The sequence below is a fragment of the Pezoporus wallicus genome, unplaced genomic scaffold (assembly GCF_028554395.1).
Source record: "Pezoporus wallicus isolate ANWC-B61680 ecotype Strahan unplaced genomic scaffold, APGP_CSIRO_Pwel_v1 contig_6464, whole genome shotgun sequence".
Lineage (NCBI taxonomy): Eukaryota > Metazoa > Chordata > Aves > Psittaciformes > Psittacidae > Pezoporus > Pezoporus wallicus.
In genome coordinates this window covers 5,074,280-5,091,352 of record NW_026642130.1, presented here as the reverse complement: position 1 = coordinate 5,091,352, position 17,073 = coordinate 5,074,280, and the positions used below count along the sequence as shown (strand labels likewise).

General features: G+C 42.4%; 1 protein-coding gene across 3 annotated transcripts in view; it reads left to right on the top strand.

Moving 5' to 3' along the window:
- The first annotated feature begins 397 nt into the window (after positions 1-397).
- Positions 398-17,073, top strand: part of ADGRF5 (adhesion G protein-coupled receptor F5) — a 31,329-nt gene continuing 14,653 nt past the window's right edge. For 2 of the 3 annotated variants that reach the window (XM_057427556.1, XM_057427557.1), the window contains exons 1-13: positions 398-434; positions 1,781-1,911; positions 4,126-4,186; positions 4,556-4,726; positions 5,929-6,108; positions 9,400-9,527; positions 10,004-10,062; positions 11,358-11,500; positions 12,294-12,506; positions 14,135-14,368; positions 15,294-15,458; positions 15,594-15,812; positions 16,063-16,281. In XM_057427556.1, the coding sequence (XP_057283539.1) occupies positions 1,807-1,911; positions 4,126-4,186; positions 4,556-4,726; positions 5,929-6,108; positions 9,400-9,527; positions 10,004-10,062; positions 11,358-11,500; positions 12,294-12,506; positions 14,135-14,368; positions 15,294-15,458; positions 15,594-15,812; positions 16,063-16,281 (1,897 nt within the window). In that variant the 5' untranslated portion in view covers positions 398-434; positions 1,781-1,806. The remainder of the gene's footprint in view (positions 435-1,780; positions 1,912-4,125; positions 4,187-4,555; positions 4,727-5,928; positions 6,109-9,399; positions 9,528-10,003; positions 10,063-11,357; positions 11,501-12,293; positions 12,507-14,134; positions 14,369-15,293; positions 15,459-15,593; positions 15,813-16,062; positions 16,282-17,073) is intronic. The other variant, XM_057427555.1, reaches the window with a different exon arrangement.

The window sequence follows — 17,073 nt, the reverse complement described above, 5'->3', positions numbered from 1 at the left end:
TTCTTTATGCTTATCAGTGCTGAATTCCCTGGATTTCATAACTCAGTCACTCAGTAATCTTTTGTCCCAACACTGTCTGCACAGGCAGACTTTGCTTTTCTCAGTCTCAGTCATTTAAAGTTTTCCACAGTGTTGTATCACTATCACTGCCTTTTTCAAGTCACTTGGGAACCGAGGGTAAGACGCAGGCTTACACACAGGATCCTGCAGAGCTCTGGTTATGACATCTCTCTATTGGAAAAGCAAATAATTTCCTCTTGCTTTTTCCCCCTATCTTTTAACTAGTATCCAGGTGAAATCTCATTGCAGATGAATTGCTTGAAGAGCCACATTTGGTGAGAAACACTGGTACGTCCCTGCTGGATATCTGCATCAGTGACAGCAGGCATATTGCTTGGCTATAAGATCCTTGCTGTCCTCTATCCATTCACAAGGTGAGAGCTCAGGTTATGTTCATATTGTAATTTTCCATCATGGGCTCTTCTGATCTGTAAAGTCACAATGAAGCACCCTGTCTTCTTGTGAGCCCCAGCTCTGATATATATCATGGTGGCGATCGGCAGTCATTGCCAATGTTCACTATCATCTCAGGAGGTGCTGATATTTCTGCTTTCCCCTAGTGATTCACAGCCTTTCACAGCCAGATCTTTCAATGCAGAAAGATCATAACTGTACAAAAGCTCATTATTTTAATGAAGCTGATGTTATCCACTCAGGTACTGTTCAGTACTATTCTTGAGTCTTTTCTCAGTGCCTTTCTTAAAATGATTCTCATAATCTACTTGGTTTCTTCCTTTTCCTGTACCTCTCTACTAGCTGTTCATTCTGGAGCTAGGAAAGTGTGCTAGAGGCATGTTTTGCCTGTGTTTTTAGGAATAATCATAAAGTGTATGTTCATAGGAAAATGCATATGTTTACATATTCTTCAGCTCCTTTCTGTTTCGTCTGATTGCAGAAATGCATCAAGACCTGTAATAAGGGTTCATGCACATTTTACCTCTCCCTTTCTGTTTCATCATCCAATCTGTTGCACAAGTAAATTAGCTTAGGTATGAATGAGCTGGAAAAGGTTGGGGTTTTCTGGGTTTTGGTTGCCTGATTTTTTTGATTTCTTGCTTTGTTGTTTCGGTGTGTAAATATTCTTGTATTCTAGGTTATTTATTTGTAAACTTCAGTGCAATTAATGGAGATATATGCTAAAAATTCAGAATTGCAAGGATTTTTTTCAAGAACATATCACTTTTCATTGTTTGTCTGGTTAGCCAAGGGGTAACAAACACACAGAAATCTCTAGCTGAGCCCATGATATTACTACAGCCCTCTCCAGGGTGGGACATGACTGGTAGCAAAGCTCTCCCTTGCTGCAGCAGGACAGGCCTTCACAGCAACATTCCTGACTATTCCCTCATGTTCTGGCTGTGCATTTGCCAAGTACCAATGTGAGAAATATCTGAAGATCCAAAGTCAACTTTTCTCATGGCAGATGAATTTTTAGCACCTCATTTGTCCTTGTTATTAATCTACTTGTGACTCTGCCTTCTCCGGGTGATTTCTTTCTCCCTCCTTTTTGAGTAGGTACAACTGATGTGAAAAAAATGAGATACGAGGGAAACAGTCTGGTGACAGTGGCAGAGCTTGCTTCATGCTCTTCCTGGATGGAGCAGTCAAACAGATGGTGCTGAAAAAGTCTGAACACACTGGTTTTGTAGAGTGTTTGGTGTTTCCTACTGTGTGAGTCGGCTGAAAATCCCGTAGTGTTTTTGCTTCATTTTCTTTTCAGGCTGTACAGCAAAGTTACTGGGCAAAATGCCATCCCTGATTGCTGAAGGTCTCCACTGCCTGTTTCTACTGGTCACAGCATGTTGCCAGACATCACAAGACTCAAACTTTGAGCCATTCATCCGATATGTAGTGAGTATCGTTTCCCAGCCCCATTGGTTTTCATTTGGTCTCTAAGTGTAGCACCCAGCTACAATAGCTCTCCTTTTTATCCACAAAACCTTAGAGAAAGTCAGTATAAGATCAGGTGGGGAAACTCAAACCAGGTGGCGAAACTTTTAGCCAGTGTGTAAAAGAGATGGAGAAATCCAGGAACTGGGGTCTCCTTGCTTCCCAGTTTTACTCCTCTCCAGAAGGGATTGAGCAAAACTGATTTCTCACTTATGTTAGTCCACAAGGGATTTAAATTGCGGTCCCTAGAGTTAAATAACAGTTACATAAGCACTGCTCCTGGGTGGAATTTACCTGTCCCATGAGAGAGAGAAATCAAATAAATCTTGCCTAGAAGTGGTGTGCAAACAAAACTAGCTCAGGCACGGAAGTGCTTACATGTAGGTGACAGGAGTTTTACCACTGTCTTGACAATAGGACAAGTAGATGATCAAAATGCCACTCCTGAGAGACCTGTGTTTAGGCATTGTGCTTGCAGTCAGACTTCACTTCGCTTTCCCACTTTTTCAATAATCTTCCCATACTGTTTTTGCTTCATCAATAGTGTGAACTGTGGAAAAACCATTTTGTGCTTTGTCCTCTATATGGTTTTATTAACACAGTTTCTGTACGAATAGTCCCTAACTGGAAAGGAAAAAAGGAACAGAGAAAAAAATGGTATGACCAAGTGGAAGTTAATGTACTTTGGTAAGGAAAACTAATGTACAAATCTACCAACACTTGGTCTATCACAATTACTATTGGTCCAGAAAATGCTTCTTTCATCTTCTACATTATGAAGATGCCAAGCCAAAATGGACTCCAACATCTATGTTCTGCCCCTAAAACAACAGGGACCTTAGTTCTGATGGACTGACCAGAGCACAGTGTAATTTTTTGAGCAGGTTGAAAAAAGGCATGCAAACTTGAAGAGGAAGGTGGGAACTCCTGAAGCTGTTCCTGCCACCAATCCTTTTTTTTTGCAATCCAAGATACAGCTGATGCCAGCAGCCTGATCTGCTCTCTGGCAGATGTATAGTAGTGACCAAGTATCTCATTTGCTCTGTTTTTCCAAACTGTCTCCATCTCAGTACTTAGGCATTTTCATTAAGAGTAACACCTTGTTTTTCAACACCACTGATGCCTATTTCAACCTGCAAATGAGCCATCATTTAATGCTGTGAAATACCTGAACTATTTAGCCATGTAGCAATACCCTGCATTTGTTTGGGAGAATAATTGAAAAGGGAAACCACTTAGTCCAAAACTGGAGGAAGACATGGGTCACAGCGGGCTTTCTGTAACTCTCTTAGCTAACCTCTGAGGTGAACAGCAGTACCCCAACAGTGCAAAACTGCCAGAGCACTTTGGGATCTTTGCTGACAGCACAGCTGCAATATGAAGCCCAGCTCTAATCACACACCAGATGGTTCCTTTATGTAAGGAGATTACTTAAGAGTTGCCAAGCTATTCACCCTTTCTGTAAATAAAGATTTCAGTAGGAATCAAGAAACTGGCAAAGATGTGAATTTCCTGCCTGTGTCTTTGCTTGTTCTTCAGCCTTTCTTGCTAACTGTGGTGCCAGTGTATTTTTAGGGCATGTTTAAAAAAATAAGATGGTCTGCATCTCACTTGGCTGCACCCTGCGTGAACCCAGTCATACTGAAATTGTACCACCATTGCCCTAGTCAACCTTGTGCCCACAGAATAGCTGACATGACACCTAAGCTGGAGCCAAGACATTTCAAACCCTTTTCTACTCCTACTCAGGTTGGCTTTGCTGCTGCAGAGCTGGAAGCTCAGAGCAAAGAGGAAAGCAGAGGGTGGCATGAGTCCATGTTCTGGATTCAGAGGCTGAGTGGCTAGGTTTCCCAAGAAGTTTGCAAGGCTAGCCATGGACTAAAAGCACTGAATCAGCTCCTTAGCTGATGAATTCCTGGTAAGCTGAGGCAACTGCCTTGCAGAAATATACAAAGAGACTCCTACACACTCAGTACGTCCTTCAGGTAGTGTCTTACTTTCCTACATGGAAGATACACGTATTCTGTTTAAAGAGGAAAACCTAGGAGGGGCTAAGATTGGTGGAGGAAAGAAACACTATCTACATACATTCTCCATCAATTCTTTGCCAACAACAGCAGCTAAAGCTTCACTTTGTTTTTTCACAGAGCTTCACTCTCTTTTTTTTCCCCACAGATTGACAGTGAACTAATAGAGGAAAACTTTCAATCAGAGATGCAAAGGCAGAAGCGAAACAGTACGTACACAAACATGTGGTAACAATATGATTCTAGTAAGCCAAGGGTGAAACCACTATTGGGGCCAGCACCTCTTAAGGTACCTTGACTTACTGAGTCAAAGGAGAGAAAGGGTGGGACAGCTTTTTTCTGTATCTGTTATGCCATTTGCATCAGCTTCCTATTGTCCAAAGACCAAAGAAATCTGTCTTTTGTCAGACAACCAGCAGATAAAACATGTGCAAAATATCTGCTGAGTAGGAAACAAGATTTCCTAAGCAGAATGCCACACTAAGCAACAAAGATCCCAAATGCCAAAATGGAAGCTATCAATTTCTGATTTTCCCTCACACACAGCTTAGTCTCATGCTATTTCTCTTCTCTTTCAGTGCTTATTTTTGACCTTCCCCCTCTGGAGTACACCATTGACATTGAAGTAAGACTTACGGATTCATCTTTCCTGAAGCCAGTCAAAGACTACTTCAAAAATCTTAATCTTTCAGTTTCAACGAATATTTCAAATGTAGAAATGACAGTTTCAAACATCAACATTACCACAGGTGGGTTGGTTATTTACTTTTATAATCTGCTTTATTTTTATATATTATGCTTTTTTTTGCCAGTAGTTGATCTCTCCCAGTTTTACCATCCATCATGCTTAGGAATCAGCAAAACTGAACTGTCTCTGCTGTGTATGGAAGACCCATGAAGACTGAAGCTCACAACAGCATGTTTTGTTATCTGCATCTCTCCACCCCCTTTGTATAATGGCATTAGGAATAGCCCTGAATGATTTTCTTTTCCTAAGGAAAGGACAAAGCCAGAGGAAGCCTGAGCCAAAGGATTTTGCTCCAGTTTGACTAACAGGCAGTCTGAGTTACTTTCAAGTGTCAGGAAGCTGCGACTGCAGTTATCAGACTGTTTACTTCCCTCCACTTGCATTTGAAACATAAATTGCTGTAAGAGGCTGTACTCTGACCCTGATCAAGATAGGCTGCATGAAGTGCAGTCTTTCCCTGGTATATTCTCTAACCATGTTCTTACTGTACAAGATACCAGACAAGTTTTATTACATGAGCTGACCCATAAAGGAGTGAAAGGAAATGTTCATTGCTTCTCAAAACAACATGCAAATGGATCTTCTAGAGGTCTTCAGGGTCACATGCAATGTGTGAAAATTACTTTAATACCTTATTTTGTCAATGGTACAGAAAAACTGAGAGTGAAGTGGTTTGGGGTTTATGTTTTTATTTTTTATTTCTTTTATTAGAGAGAATGTATGTCTTTTAAGGACTTGGTGGTAACGTTACCTTCTCTCATGCAGCATCTGTCAGAAGACAGAATTAGACAGCAACTCACTAGTCACCATGTAATGACCATTATCTGTTCTTAAAATCTTTAAAACCCTAGACATTTGCTTCCAGCTTAGGCAATACAGAAACACCCAATCTGAAAACTATCACAGGACCCTGGCCAACACACCAGGTAAATTTTTATGATCAGGGTTTACATCTGCATTCGATTACTTAAAAGTAATTAATCAGACTTATCACTGTACCAGTCTAGTCCCCATTTCTGGTTAGTTGTCATTAGTATAGTAAGGTTTGCAAGGTGTCAGAAGTTTGCATCATTCAAGTGAACTCACAAGAAGGGCAACATTTAGTTGAGATCACTGGCATAAAGGTACACAGGGTGAATATATATCATGCAATATAAAATGCTATGTTTACCATTCTCATAGTATTTCTCTGTCTGATACTAGTCTGTCTGCCCAGTGGTGAGAACAGTAGCTGTTGTTCCTGTGAAGATGGATATGCCTGGCCAAGTGCGGTGTGTGGTGACTTGATAACCTGCCCTTCTGTCAGCCTAGCACCTGATCTGCCCTGTGGCTACATGAAGGAAATGCCTTTCTCTGGGTCTTACTGTGAGCCACAGACTAAAGGTAAGGAGAAAGAGTGCTGAACTTCATCACTCTGATGTGGGTCCACCTTGACCCAAGTACTTGCAGATATTTAGTGCCATACTGGAGCCCCAGCTTCTGGAATCACTCTCCTGCCTCTTCAGGACTTCCAGCTTCTGCTAAGTAAAGAAAGTTTCATCTCATCAGATTTTCAACAGAGGAACTTACATATGCGATCAAAGTGTGCCACAGTGCTCAAAACAAGGAAGCAAAAATCCAGCACGAATCTTTTGTCTGGCTTTATTTCATGACTCTTGTGACAAGACGCCCATGGGCTTTTAGGAACCTGACTGATGACTGGGCACTTAGGTTTGACAGCAGTGTGATGGAACTCTGCTTCTCTGCAATCCAAGACAAACACCCATGAGGCTCTTCCTCTGATTTGTGATGAGCAGCATGCAGAGTCATCCGGAGGCAGCCCTAGAGCTGGAAGAAGTCCAGTGCTGTCAGCATGCCCATTCTAATCAACTCTGCTTGGAGGCAATGTTTTATCACAGGGCAGCCTCATTTCAACACTGCCGTACTACTTCCAGAACTACACCTAGTATCTCTTCCATGTGGAAGTCACATACCCTTTGGAAGTCCAGGGCCCTTGGTACAATGCTCCTCCACTGAATGGTATGGACATGTCCTTAAGTGGACCCAACTTAGAAAATTCCAGTATCTCTTTAAGCATTTTATATTATTTTGTGCCCATTGATGCGTTTTCACCCAGAATATTACCCTTCCAAAGTCACTGAGGATTTTTACATTAATTTCAGTGAAACATAAGTGGATATTCATCCTGTGTAACTTTCAGTATATGAAAGATAAGTATTTGATCAAACTTATTCATGCAAGCTGTCTATAGCTAGAGCAATGTAGTAATTCAACCATTGTAGGAAAGATGTTTATCACCTTTTGAAGGTGTCCACAGTTTTGCATAGATTTCTAGCAGATGCCAGGCATCTAAATTAGATATAAAAAATCAGAAGAATCCCAACTTTCCTATTATACAAATGAATCTTGGCCAGTTGTAAGATTTTGATTTAGCATTAAGACAGCTTTACCAAGGGAAAATTTTACCTGACTAATCTAGTGGTCTTAGGGGGTGGACTAACTGCATCAGTGGACAAGGGAAAAGCTACAGATGTAATCTACCTAGACGTCTATAAGGTCTTTGATATGATCCCCTACAACATTCTTGCTGATAAATTGGAGAGATATGGGTTTGACAGATGAAATGTTAGATGGACAATAAACTGGTCAGATGGCCACATCCAGAGTTACAGTCAGTGGTTCAATGTACGAATTGAAGCCAGTTACAAGTGATGTCCTCAAAGATCTGTACTATTATATTCTTCAACGACATAGGCAGTTGAATTGAGTATAGCATCATCAGGTCAGCAGATGACACCAAGCTGAGTGGTGTACTTCATTCACAAGAGGGAAGGGATGTCATGCAAAGGGACCTTGACCACTTGAGAAGTGGGCCTGTACAAACCTCATGAAGTTCAATGAGGCCAAGAGCAAGGTCCTGCACAATCCCCAGTATAAATACAGGCTGGGGAGTGAAGGGATTGAGAACAGCCATGCTGAGATACTGGTGGGTGAAAACTGGACATGAGCCTGCAGTGTGCACTCACAGCCAAGAAAACCAACCAGATCTGGGCTGCATCAGAAAAAGCATGACCAGCAGGTAGAGGGAGGAGATCCTGCCCCTCTACTTTGCTTTTGTGAGACCCCACCTGCAGGCCTGCATCCAGCTCAGATCCCCAGTGCAAGAGGGATGTGGGACTGTTGGAGCAAGTCTGGAGGAGGCTACAAAGATACTCAGAGGGCTGGAGCACCTCTGCTATGGAAACAGGCTGAGAGAGAATAGAAGGCTCTGGGGAGAACTTATTGTGGCTTTTCAATACTTAGAGGGGGAAAACAGTAACAAGTGGTGTCCCTTAGGGATCGGTGTTGGGACCGGTCTTGTTCAACATCTTTGTAGGTGACACGGACAGTGGGATTGAGTGCGCCCTCAGCAAGTTTGCCGATGACACCAAGCTGTGTGGTTCAGCTGATATGCTGGAGGGAAGGAATGCCATCCAGAGGGACCTCGACACGCTTGTGAGGTGGGCTGATGCCAACCTCATGAAGTTTAACCATGCCAAGTGCAAGGTCCTACACCTGGGTCAGAGCAATCCCAGGCACAGCTACAGGTTGGGCAGAGAAGAGATTCAGAGCAGCCCTATGGAGAAGGACTTGGGGTGTTGGTTGATGAGAACACAAACATGAGCCGGCTTCAGTGTGTGCTTGCAGCCCAGAAAGCCAACCATACCTTGGGCTGCATCAAAAGGAGTGTGACCAGCAGGTTGAAGGAGGTGATCCTGCCCCTCTACTCTGCTGTTGTCAGACCTCACCTGGAGTATTGTGTGCAGTTCTGGTGTCCTCAACATAAAAAGGACATGGAACTGTTGGAACAAGTCCAGAGGAGGGCCACGAGGATGATCAGGGGACTGGAGCACCTCCCAAAAGAGGACAGGCTGAGAAAGTTGGGGCTGTTCAGCCTGGAGAAGAGAAGGCTGCGTGGAGACCTCATAGCAGCCTTCCTGTATCTGAAGGGGGCCTGCAAGGATGCTGGAGAGGGACTATTCATTAGGGACTGTAGTGATACGACAAGGGGTAATGAGTTAAAACTTAAACAGGGGAAGTTTAGATTGGATATAAGGAAGAAGTTCTTTACTGTGAGGGTGGTGAGGCACTGGAATGGGTTGCCCAGGGAAATTGTGAATGCTCCATCCCTGGTGGTGTTCAAGGCCAGGTTGGACAGAGCCTTGGGTGAGATAGTTTAGTGTGAGGTGTCCCGCTCGTGGAAGGAGGTTGGAATCTTAAGGTCCTTTCCAACCCTAACTATTCTGTGATTCCATGATCCTATATAGGAAAGACAGAAAGTTTTTACCAGGGCCTGTAATGACAGGACAAGAGGCAGTGGTTTTAAACTGAAAGAGGGTAGGTTTAGAGTGAACATAAAGAAAAAGTTTTTCACATTAATGACAGTGAGACACAGGAACAGGTTGCCCAGACAAGTTGTGGTTGCTCCATCATTGGAAGTATTCAAGGTCAGGATGAATGTCCCTGACCATGGCAAGAGGGTTTGACTGGATAATCTTTAAAAATCCCTTCCAACCCAAGCCATTGTATGATGTTATAATTCTATGATTAAATTAGAAGAATAAGCTAAGAAATCACTTTGTAAGCATTGATTTTGTTTGTTTTTTACACTAATTTGAATGTTTTTCCTTACAGATTCATGTGGTATGGGAGAGCCCATTGTAATGAATATGTCAGTCAGACTTGACACAGACTTTCAGGATGATCTCAGGGATTCTTCTTCCGAACTATACAAACAATACAAAGCTGACCTTGAAAAAGCGGTAATGACTTTAGTTTTCCATCTCTGAAGGAAGAAAGCCCTCTAAGAAATATGGTATTTACCATAAGTGTCTGTTAAATCTGGTGTACTGTCACTGTGTCTGTGAGTAGCTGTCAAGTATGCAGCAGTGGTAGCTATAAAGTGGGCAAAGGCTGACCTCCATTGGAAGGCAATGACAATATCTCCATTGATTTTAATATGTCTGTCAATAGAAAAGTATTTAGAATGTTTTGCATCAAAAGCATGAAAAAATAAATCACATAATGGGTCCCAGCTTAAATCCACATGAGCACACATAGAATGAAACCATCAACACAAACTTATCCCATGAAAGTGGGGAAAACACCAGGCCTGTCATATCACATATGCTATGTGCACTTACATCAGTGTAAAATGGAGAGTTTCCCATTTTAATGTACAGAGGACTAGAGCAATGTACAGAGGACTTATGTCGTGATATGTCTTCTTTTTTTACAGTTTAATGCTAGCTACAGATGTTTACCAGGCTTTGTATCGGCAACAGTGACTGGTTTCAGGTAAGTAAACAATTATATTTTTTCATGAAAGACACAAATCCTTCTGTCCAGTCTCAATGAGATGCCAGTCAGCAAAGACTACCTTCACTCTGGCTAGAATCCACACTCAGTATATTGATTGATTGATGGCTTAGCTTCACAAGCAAAGATTTGGGAAGGGCTTTAACCATGCTTACTACAAGCACGATGACCAAAGGCATGCGGAATATGCAAATCTGGTTGGCAAAAAGGGTGCTTAGGCAATCAGGAAGTGTCCAACCATGACTGTCATCTCCTGAGCAATCTCGAGCTACCCATGCACTGGTTCGCCCACATGCAAGTTTGGATCTGCAGCTTCTCATGCACCTTGTCACCTGCCGTTTCGACCCTCGCCTGTCCATACAGACAAGTGAGAGTGAGCCCTTCCAGCCTGCGCAGTGGATTTTTTAGGTGAGGCACAGCTTGTGCAGAACTTTACACCTGAGGTTTAACTGCCATGGCCTAGCTAGCTAGGACGGTGACAGCAAAGTCCACAGGTCGTAGGTTTTGTAAGAGTGTCCTTCTCTTAGATGGAAGACCATACAAGGCTAGACGAGCTCCATCTGCCTGGGTTTGAAGATAGGAGGTTTTCTTCTCCTATGAGGAAGGCTTGTCTTCATTGATGAAGATTCAGGAAGGGCTTTAACCCTGGTGCGTGTGCTTGGCTTAGGAGCCACTGGCACGAGGCTACCATCTGCGGGCTTATGACTCAGTATATACATGCTGAATAACAGTATAAAAGCTTCAAAGGAAAGGTCAACTATTAGCATAGAAATAGGATTGTGGGTAAAATTCACTACTGTGCAAAATTCCAAGAAACATAACTGTTCTCCATTTAGATCAAAGCCTTTTATGGGAAAGACTGAATTCCACCCAAAGGGGGAAATAGATGTGAGTAAACCTAGTATAATTTCCTAGATCATCAGGAAGATGAGTTAGTACATTGACTCTGGCTATAACATTGGATCTGAGTAACAGAGATATTATTTATGTCCACACATATGTAAATGTAGCTGTATTTTAGGTATCTAAGAGAAGTTTAATGGAGATTAACAGTAGGCAAAGGAGATCTCACACAGAGGTGTTCTTACTTTGGGAAGAGCTGTAGCATAACCTTCATGTATTCCAGATCAAGTCTTGAGTCACATCAGGAGCCTTCAAAGGAGAGCCCTGTGAAGCCTTCCTAGTCACACAAGATGGATCAACACAACATAGAAAACCACTAATATGCAAGGATATTTAATTCTGGTGCTTCTCTTGTTCTTGTATCTGTTCAGGCCTGGAAGTGTTTTTGCAAACTACGAAGTAAAAGCAGGAACAGTAAGCTTTGAACAGCTAGCAAATGCCAACAAAGTTACACCACAATTTCTAGATTCATCATACCAGCTAAACCCAGCGACGTACACAGCAGAAATAACTAGTAAGTTTAAGTTCTCTCAGTGTTTTCCTTCAACCTTTACTTTAGTATTTCTAGCCTGAACCATGTAGCTGCCTTATACTGTTGATTATTTGTTACTGGACCTTTAAAAACCGTTTACTTCTCTGGCTATTCCATTTCATCCTGTACCACCAAAGGTACATGAGATGACCATGCATGTAATACCTTGCACAGAAAACCAAATCCTTCTAGATACTCCACTGAACTTTTATGCAGTCCGTCCATGGGAGAGAGCTTGAATGCTCTCAAGTTCACCTCCAGAACTGAGACAGCTCTTAGCATATCAGGCTGCCAGCACTTCCCACATCTTCAAACAAAAGCAAAACCTCTTGCAGTTGACATGAGAACAAGTTCCCCCTGGCTTCCTTGGAAATTTTTCATGCTGCTGCTGGACAGCATGTTACAAATCAGTTGCCTGATCAAGTGCCCAAATGTGCTTATTCTCAGTGCACTGAGCACTGGTCTGTTGGTCTCAGAGGATTACTTCAACCTGGTTGCTTCTTTTCCCAATTTATCTACTTAGATAATAGTGGTGGTGATAATATTTCTGCCCCTCTGTGTAAAACTCTCTGGGATCTTTGGCTGACAAAGATAGTAGAAGAATATATTGAGGGAAAATTGCATACCTTCTATCAGAAGTAGTGCCCTGCAGCTGATGTTGAGTGTGTATTAGCTGCGAAGCACCTAGGATTCCCACGAGATGAAAGGCATATGAAAGATGAAAGACATGAGATGAAATGACAATAATGTAGAATGCTACTCTTTGTCTTCCCAGATCAGACAAACTTCATTGTGAGTCCTATAGACATTTTTGAAGGGGACACAGTAACACTGATTTGTGAGATAAATTCAACATCTAAGAATGTGACCTGGTATCACTTCGATCAGATCATCTCAACCTCCATGCGGTATTCAATGGAGAAAAAAGTTACAACGAAAAACTCAAGGTCGACTCTTAAAATTGCCAGCATTACGATGGAGGATTCTGGTATGATTTTCTATTGTTAAAACAGCAGATGTAAATTTCCAGTGTGGTTAGTTCTATAAAAAGCAAAGAGGAATGCAGTGACTGCATTTTCCTAGGGGAAATGTAAAAAATAGAATCCTAGAATCATAGAATAGCTAGGGTTGGAAAGGACCTTAAGATCATACAGTTCCAACCCCCTGCCATGGGCAGGGACGCTACACACTAAGCCATGTCACCCAAGGCTCTGTCCAACCTGGCCTTGAACACCGCCAGGGATGGAGCATTCACAACTTCCCTGAGCAACCCATTCCAGTGCCTCACCAACCTTACAGGAAAGAATTTCTTCCTTATATTCAATTTAAACTTCCCCTGTTTAAGTTTTAACCTGTTATCCCTTGTCCTATCACAGTGGTCCCTGATGAAGAGTCCCTCTCCAGCATCCCTGCAGGCCCCCTGTAGATACTGGAAGCTGCTATGTCTGTCCCTTGTAGTTTTGGGGTGCTTTTTTTTACTTTTAATGAATTATGTACTGACTGGACTGACATTGCCAGAAAGATGTGAAACGACTGAAATGATTATACAGGCTTGGGTATTCTCAGTGCAGGCTTCACTGCCGTATCACAGGAGACAACAGTGACTACACAGCTGTGGGGCTTTCCCACTCTTGGTGTGCTAATTTGAGGCTGTGGTTGAATTGGTCCTCGATGGCCCTTGCCCCCTTTGCAAACATCACCTAACCAATCAGAGCTCGCAGTTACAGTTTTACATGTTCATGTTTATGGCTTTTTGAAAATCAGACCCCGTTAAATTGTGGCTTTTTGCTGAGGAGTTGTCAGGGTAATTATCATGTATTATCATAGCTTTGACTCAAGCTCCCACTCAGTCCTTTGGACCATAAATTTTACATTCAAAAAAAGGGAATCTGTAACCAAGTATTTGGGCACACATACACAAAGTAGGAACCACGGGCCCAAACTTCTTTGGGCTAAGGATGCTCTGAACCATGGTGTCTCCACTCCAATGTAAGTGGCCTACTCACTTGGCTATCCCAATGGGGAAAGGGAACCCACATACCTAAAGTATGAAAGGAGTTGGGAGCTGTGATTGCCAGTTTCTAAAGGAAGCCTGGCTGTATCCAGAGGACAAGTGCCTGAGAACATGGCTCATAAATACTTCGTGCTCTTTGGCAATACCTTCTGAGCAGCGTATGTGCTTACACCTAGAGTGCCAGCTCTTCTGGACTCCCTCTTGGACACCTATCTCTCACCCATTCTGTGTAGGAACCTTTTGCACAGTCTATATTCTTACTATGACATATTGCTGCCATGTGGACTATAGGCAATACACAGATCCCCAAAACACCAACTCAGCCAGATTTTAGGTATTTCGCTCCCAGACTGCTGGTCTCTTCTCAAGTACCCATCAACACTGAAGCTGCCTAACCTGGATACATTTGGCACCAGGAGTCTGCAGAAAGTATACTGCAGATGACTTGAGGGTACACTTTAATTAGCAAGTAGCAAAGCCACTGCAGAGCAGGGAGATGTGAAAACCAGGGATAGAAGTAGCTCCCACCTCCTGATTCTACGTGTAGAGGAAAAAGCAGCAAAACATCTTCTCAATGCTAAGATATTGCTTATGTTTTACAGGTTCCTATAAGTGCACTTTCACAAACAGTGATCAGTTTAACACACTGATATACAAGGCCACGAAAACAATAGCAGTGTCTCCGCTATACATCACTCCGAACTTATATGACATCAATGTTACATGCAACAGTCCTGAAATGCAGGCAAATGGTCTTCTGCTGTCCTGTTGTATTGACAAACACTTACCATCACTTACTGGTCACTGGGAAGTGAACGGAGCAATCAATATTACAGGTAAGTTTAACAAACGGTTGTCTTCCACCTGCTGGGTTTGTTTGTTCTTCAGAGATCTCCTCCTAATTGGCCACCCCAAAAGCCAAGTACTAGGATGAATACAGAGTATGCTCCAAAGGTGGGGGGCAGGAGGATGATGGATGGACAGCATGGTACAGACTCCATATGTGTTGTGCCAGAGCCAGCGGGATCCTGGGCATCTCCATGTACTGTGCAGACATTAATGCTTCAAAATGTGCCATCCTGGATGGAAACAGCTGCCTGGAGAAGAATCACACCAACTTTTCCCAAAAACTTTATTTCGGTATTGTCTAGTTTTGAGAGCAAGGATGAGTGCATCATCTCTTCTGCTATCTCCAGAATCATCCTTGGGGAATGAAAAGCCTCTGTATACCATATACCAAGATCTGGCAACCAAGAGAGACAGGTGGTACACTTTAAACCAGCTGCAGCATAGCTTAATACTGAGTGCACAGTTTCCCTCTCCACCTGTAGCTGTGATTTATCACATGCCAGTAACATTCCACAAGGGTTTGCTCATAATGTAAATATAAAGAGTTAATAAAGCACCAAGTAAATGTATTGCAAAGAGATACTCATCTTAAATATCTCAGATAATGAGGTTAGGCCAAACCAGAATATTCTTAATTTTGGCTTATCCTGAGCTAGCCAAGTAATGTTGATGCTTTTAGACTGATTAGGGCAGTAGGTGCCCAGCGCTGTGCAGACAATTAGACCTTTGGAATACCACTGTGAAAAAGCGAGTAAAAAATGTGAACAAACTTCAGCAATGATGTGTTAAAAGTGCCATGCCATCATATAAAGCCATGAGGCTTTCCTTAGCTGGACTGATTGCTTGTGGTTTCCAAAGCCCGGGTATTTTTTGATATCCACAACCCGTCAAGGAATGTTTATTTCTCTTTAGGAGTCTCCAGCTTCAGTGAAAACTGCACTGAATACAAGCTGAACATCAATGAGTCACTATGCCCACCTGAAAAATCAGGTACAGTGACTACATATACATGTGAGCTACAGACTGGATATGGTGCCAGGCGCAGGGAAAACATCAGAGTGACATATTTCCGGACAGGTAAGAGTCAGGTAGCATGTAACAGACCACCAGCACTATAATGCATAAGTGGTCTCTTTGGGACATATCATTTGCAAGGATTTTATTATAGCAAGTGACTCTCAGTAATGTGATGTCTGTCTTGTGTTGTCTTAGCCCATGTAACAATATCTTCAAGCGTAAGCTCAGCAGTTTCGGAAGGATATGCATTCAATCTAACATGTGAAAGTGATGTGAGCAATTATGAGAGTATCAGCTGGAAAATCCAGTCTGGAAATGACACGAAAATAGTAGACTGTGATGCATGCATCAAAACCAGCAAATTTCCAGCTATATCTGTGCTCACAGTGAAGACTGCCACACAGGACTGGAGAGGTGAGTGAGCACAGTTTATATTGGCTACAAAGGCAACGAAATCTCTGTATCATTTATAGCAGCCTTAGCCCTGCAAATCACTGTGTAGTCTGGCCACAGTAAATTAAAGCAGGATTTAAAACTGCTGGAGGACAGTAAAACATGATGCTGCCAACAGCACTGTACTTGATCAGTTTAGGGCTCAGGACCATGCAAAAACTGAGAAGCAATTCCACTGACTGAGATATGTTTTTTGTGTCACTCCTTTCAGGCACCTACATCTGCACACTGTCCCAGAAGCATGCAGAGAGTTCTGCCAATGTGACAATTGAGGTTATTTCCTTGCCTCTGAAGCAGAACATCCTGATAGACCCCATTGCAACACCTATGAGGTGCAAAACACAACAAGCCCTCGAGTGCTGCATAAGTGCTAACACCAAGGAAGATTACACTGTTACATTTGTGGTTCAACAAAATGAACTTCAAGTTGGTAAGGAATCATAAACTTGCAGAATCATTAGTTGCATTACGTGTCACAACCCAGTCCCTTGGCTTTTTGTTTTCAGTTAGGTCTTTGTAACCAATTCAATCTTACTGTTATTCTGACAACTCATAAGTACTCCTTAGAGTGGTTAGGTTACCACGGCTGTGAAGCATGGCTGAGATTAACAGAAGAGCAAATGAAGTCATTGCTGTAGTGATAAATACTAAATAGGTAAATTCGATGTTTGGTCTGCCTTACCAGGCAGTGAGAAGTGAGCATCCTCACCACTGTTCAGATTAGAAATTGCTGAACTGCATTTATTTGCTTTTATCTTCCACACTGCCACTTTTTTTGACTATCATGGAAACATTACTTGAAAAGATCTACTAATTAACGAAAAATGTAGAATAACTCATTAAGAATGCAATTCAAAGAACTGTTTTGTTTTCTTCAAGGATACAGGTAACAGATCTTTAACAGCACAAAAGCCTAGGTTTCTATGTCTTCAAATTTAGGGCAGTTCTACAGCTTCCCTGGCACATTTTTATAGACTAGAAGCTTTTAAGTGGGTTACAAAACAGCTTGAAAACAAAACCAAAGGCCTGCCTAAACTAACCCAGAAGACTAGCCCAGGCTGAACTGTAAAGCAAGTGGAGACTGAGGGATCCCTTGGTTGCTAAGAAAAATGCTGAGATCTTGGAAGATATTGCACTCATTGACCCTCAGGCACAGGCACAGTGAAAAGCAATCGAAGTGTGGCTCAGATCCTGAGTTACAAAGAACCAGATGAAAGCAGCA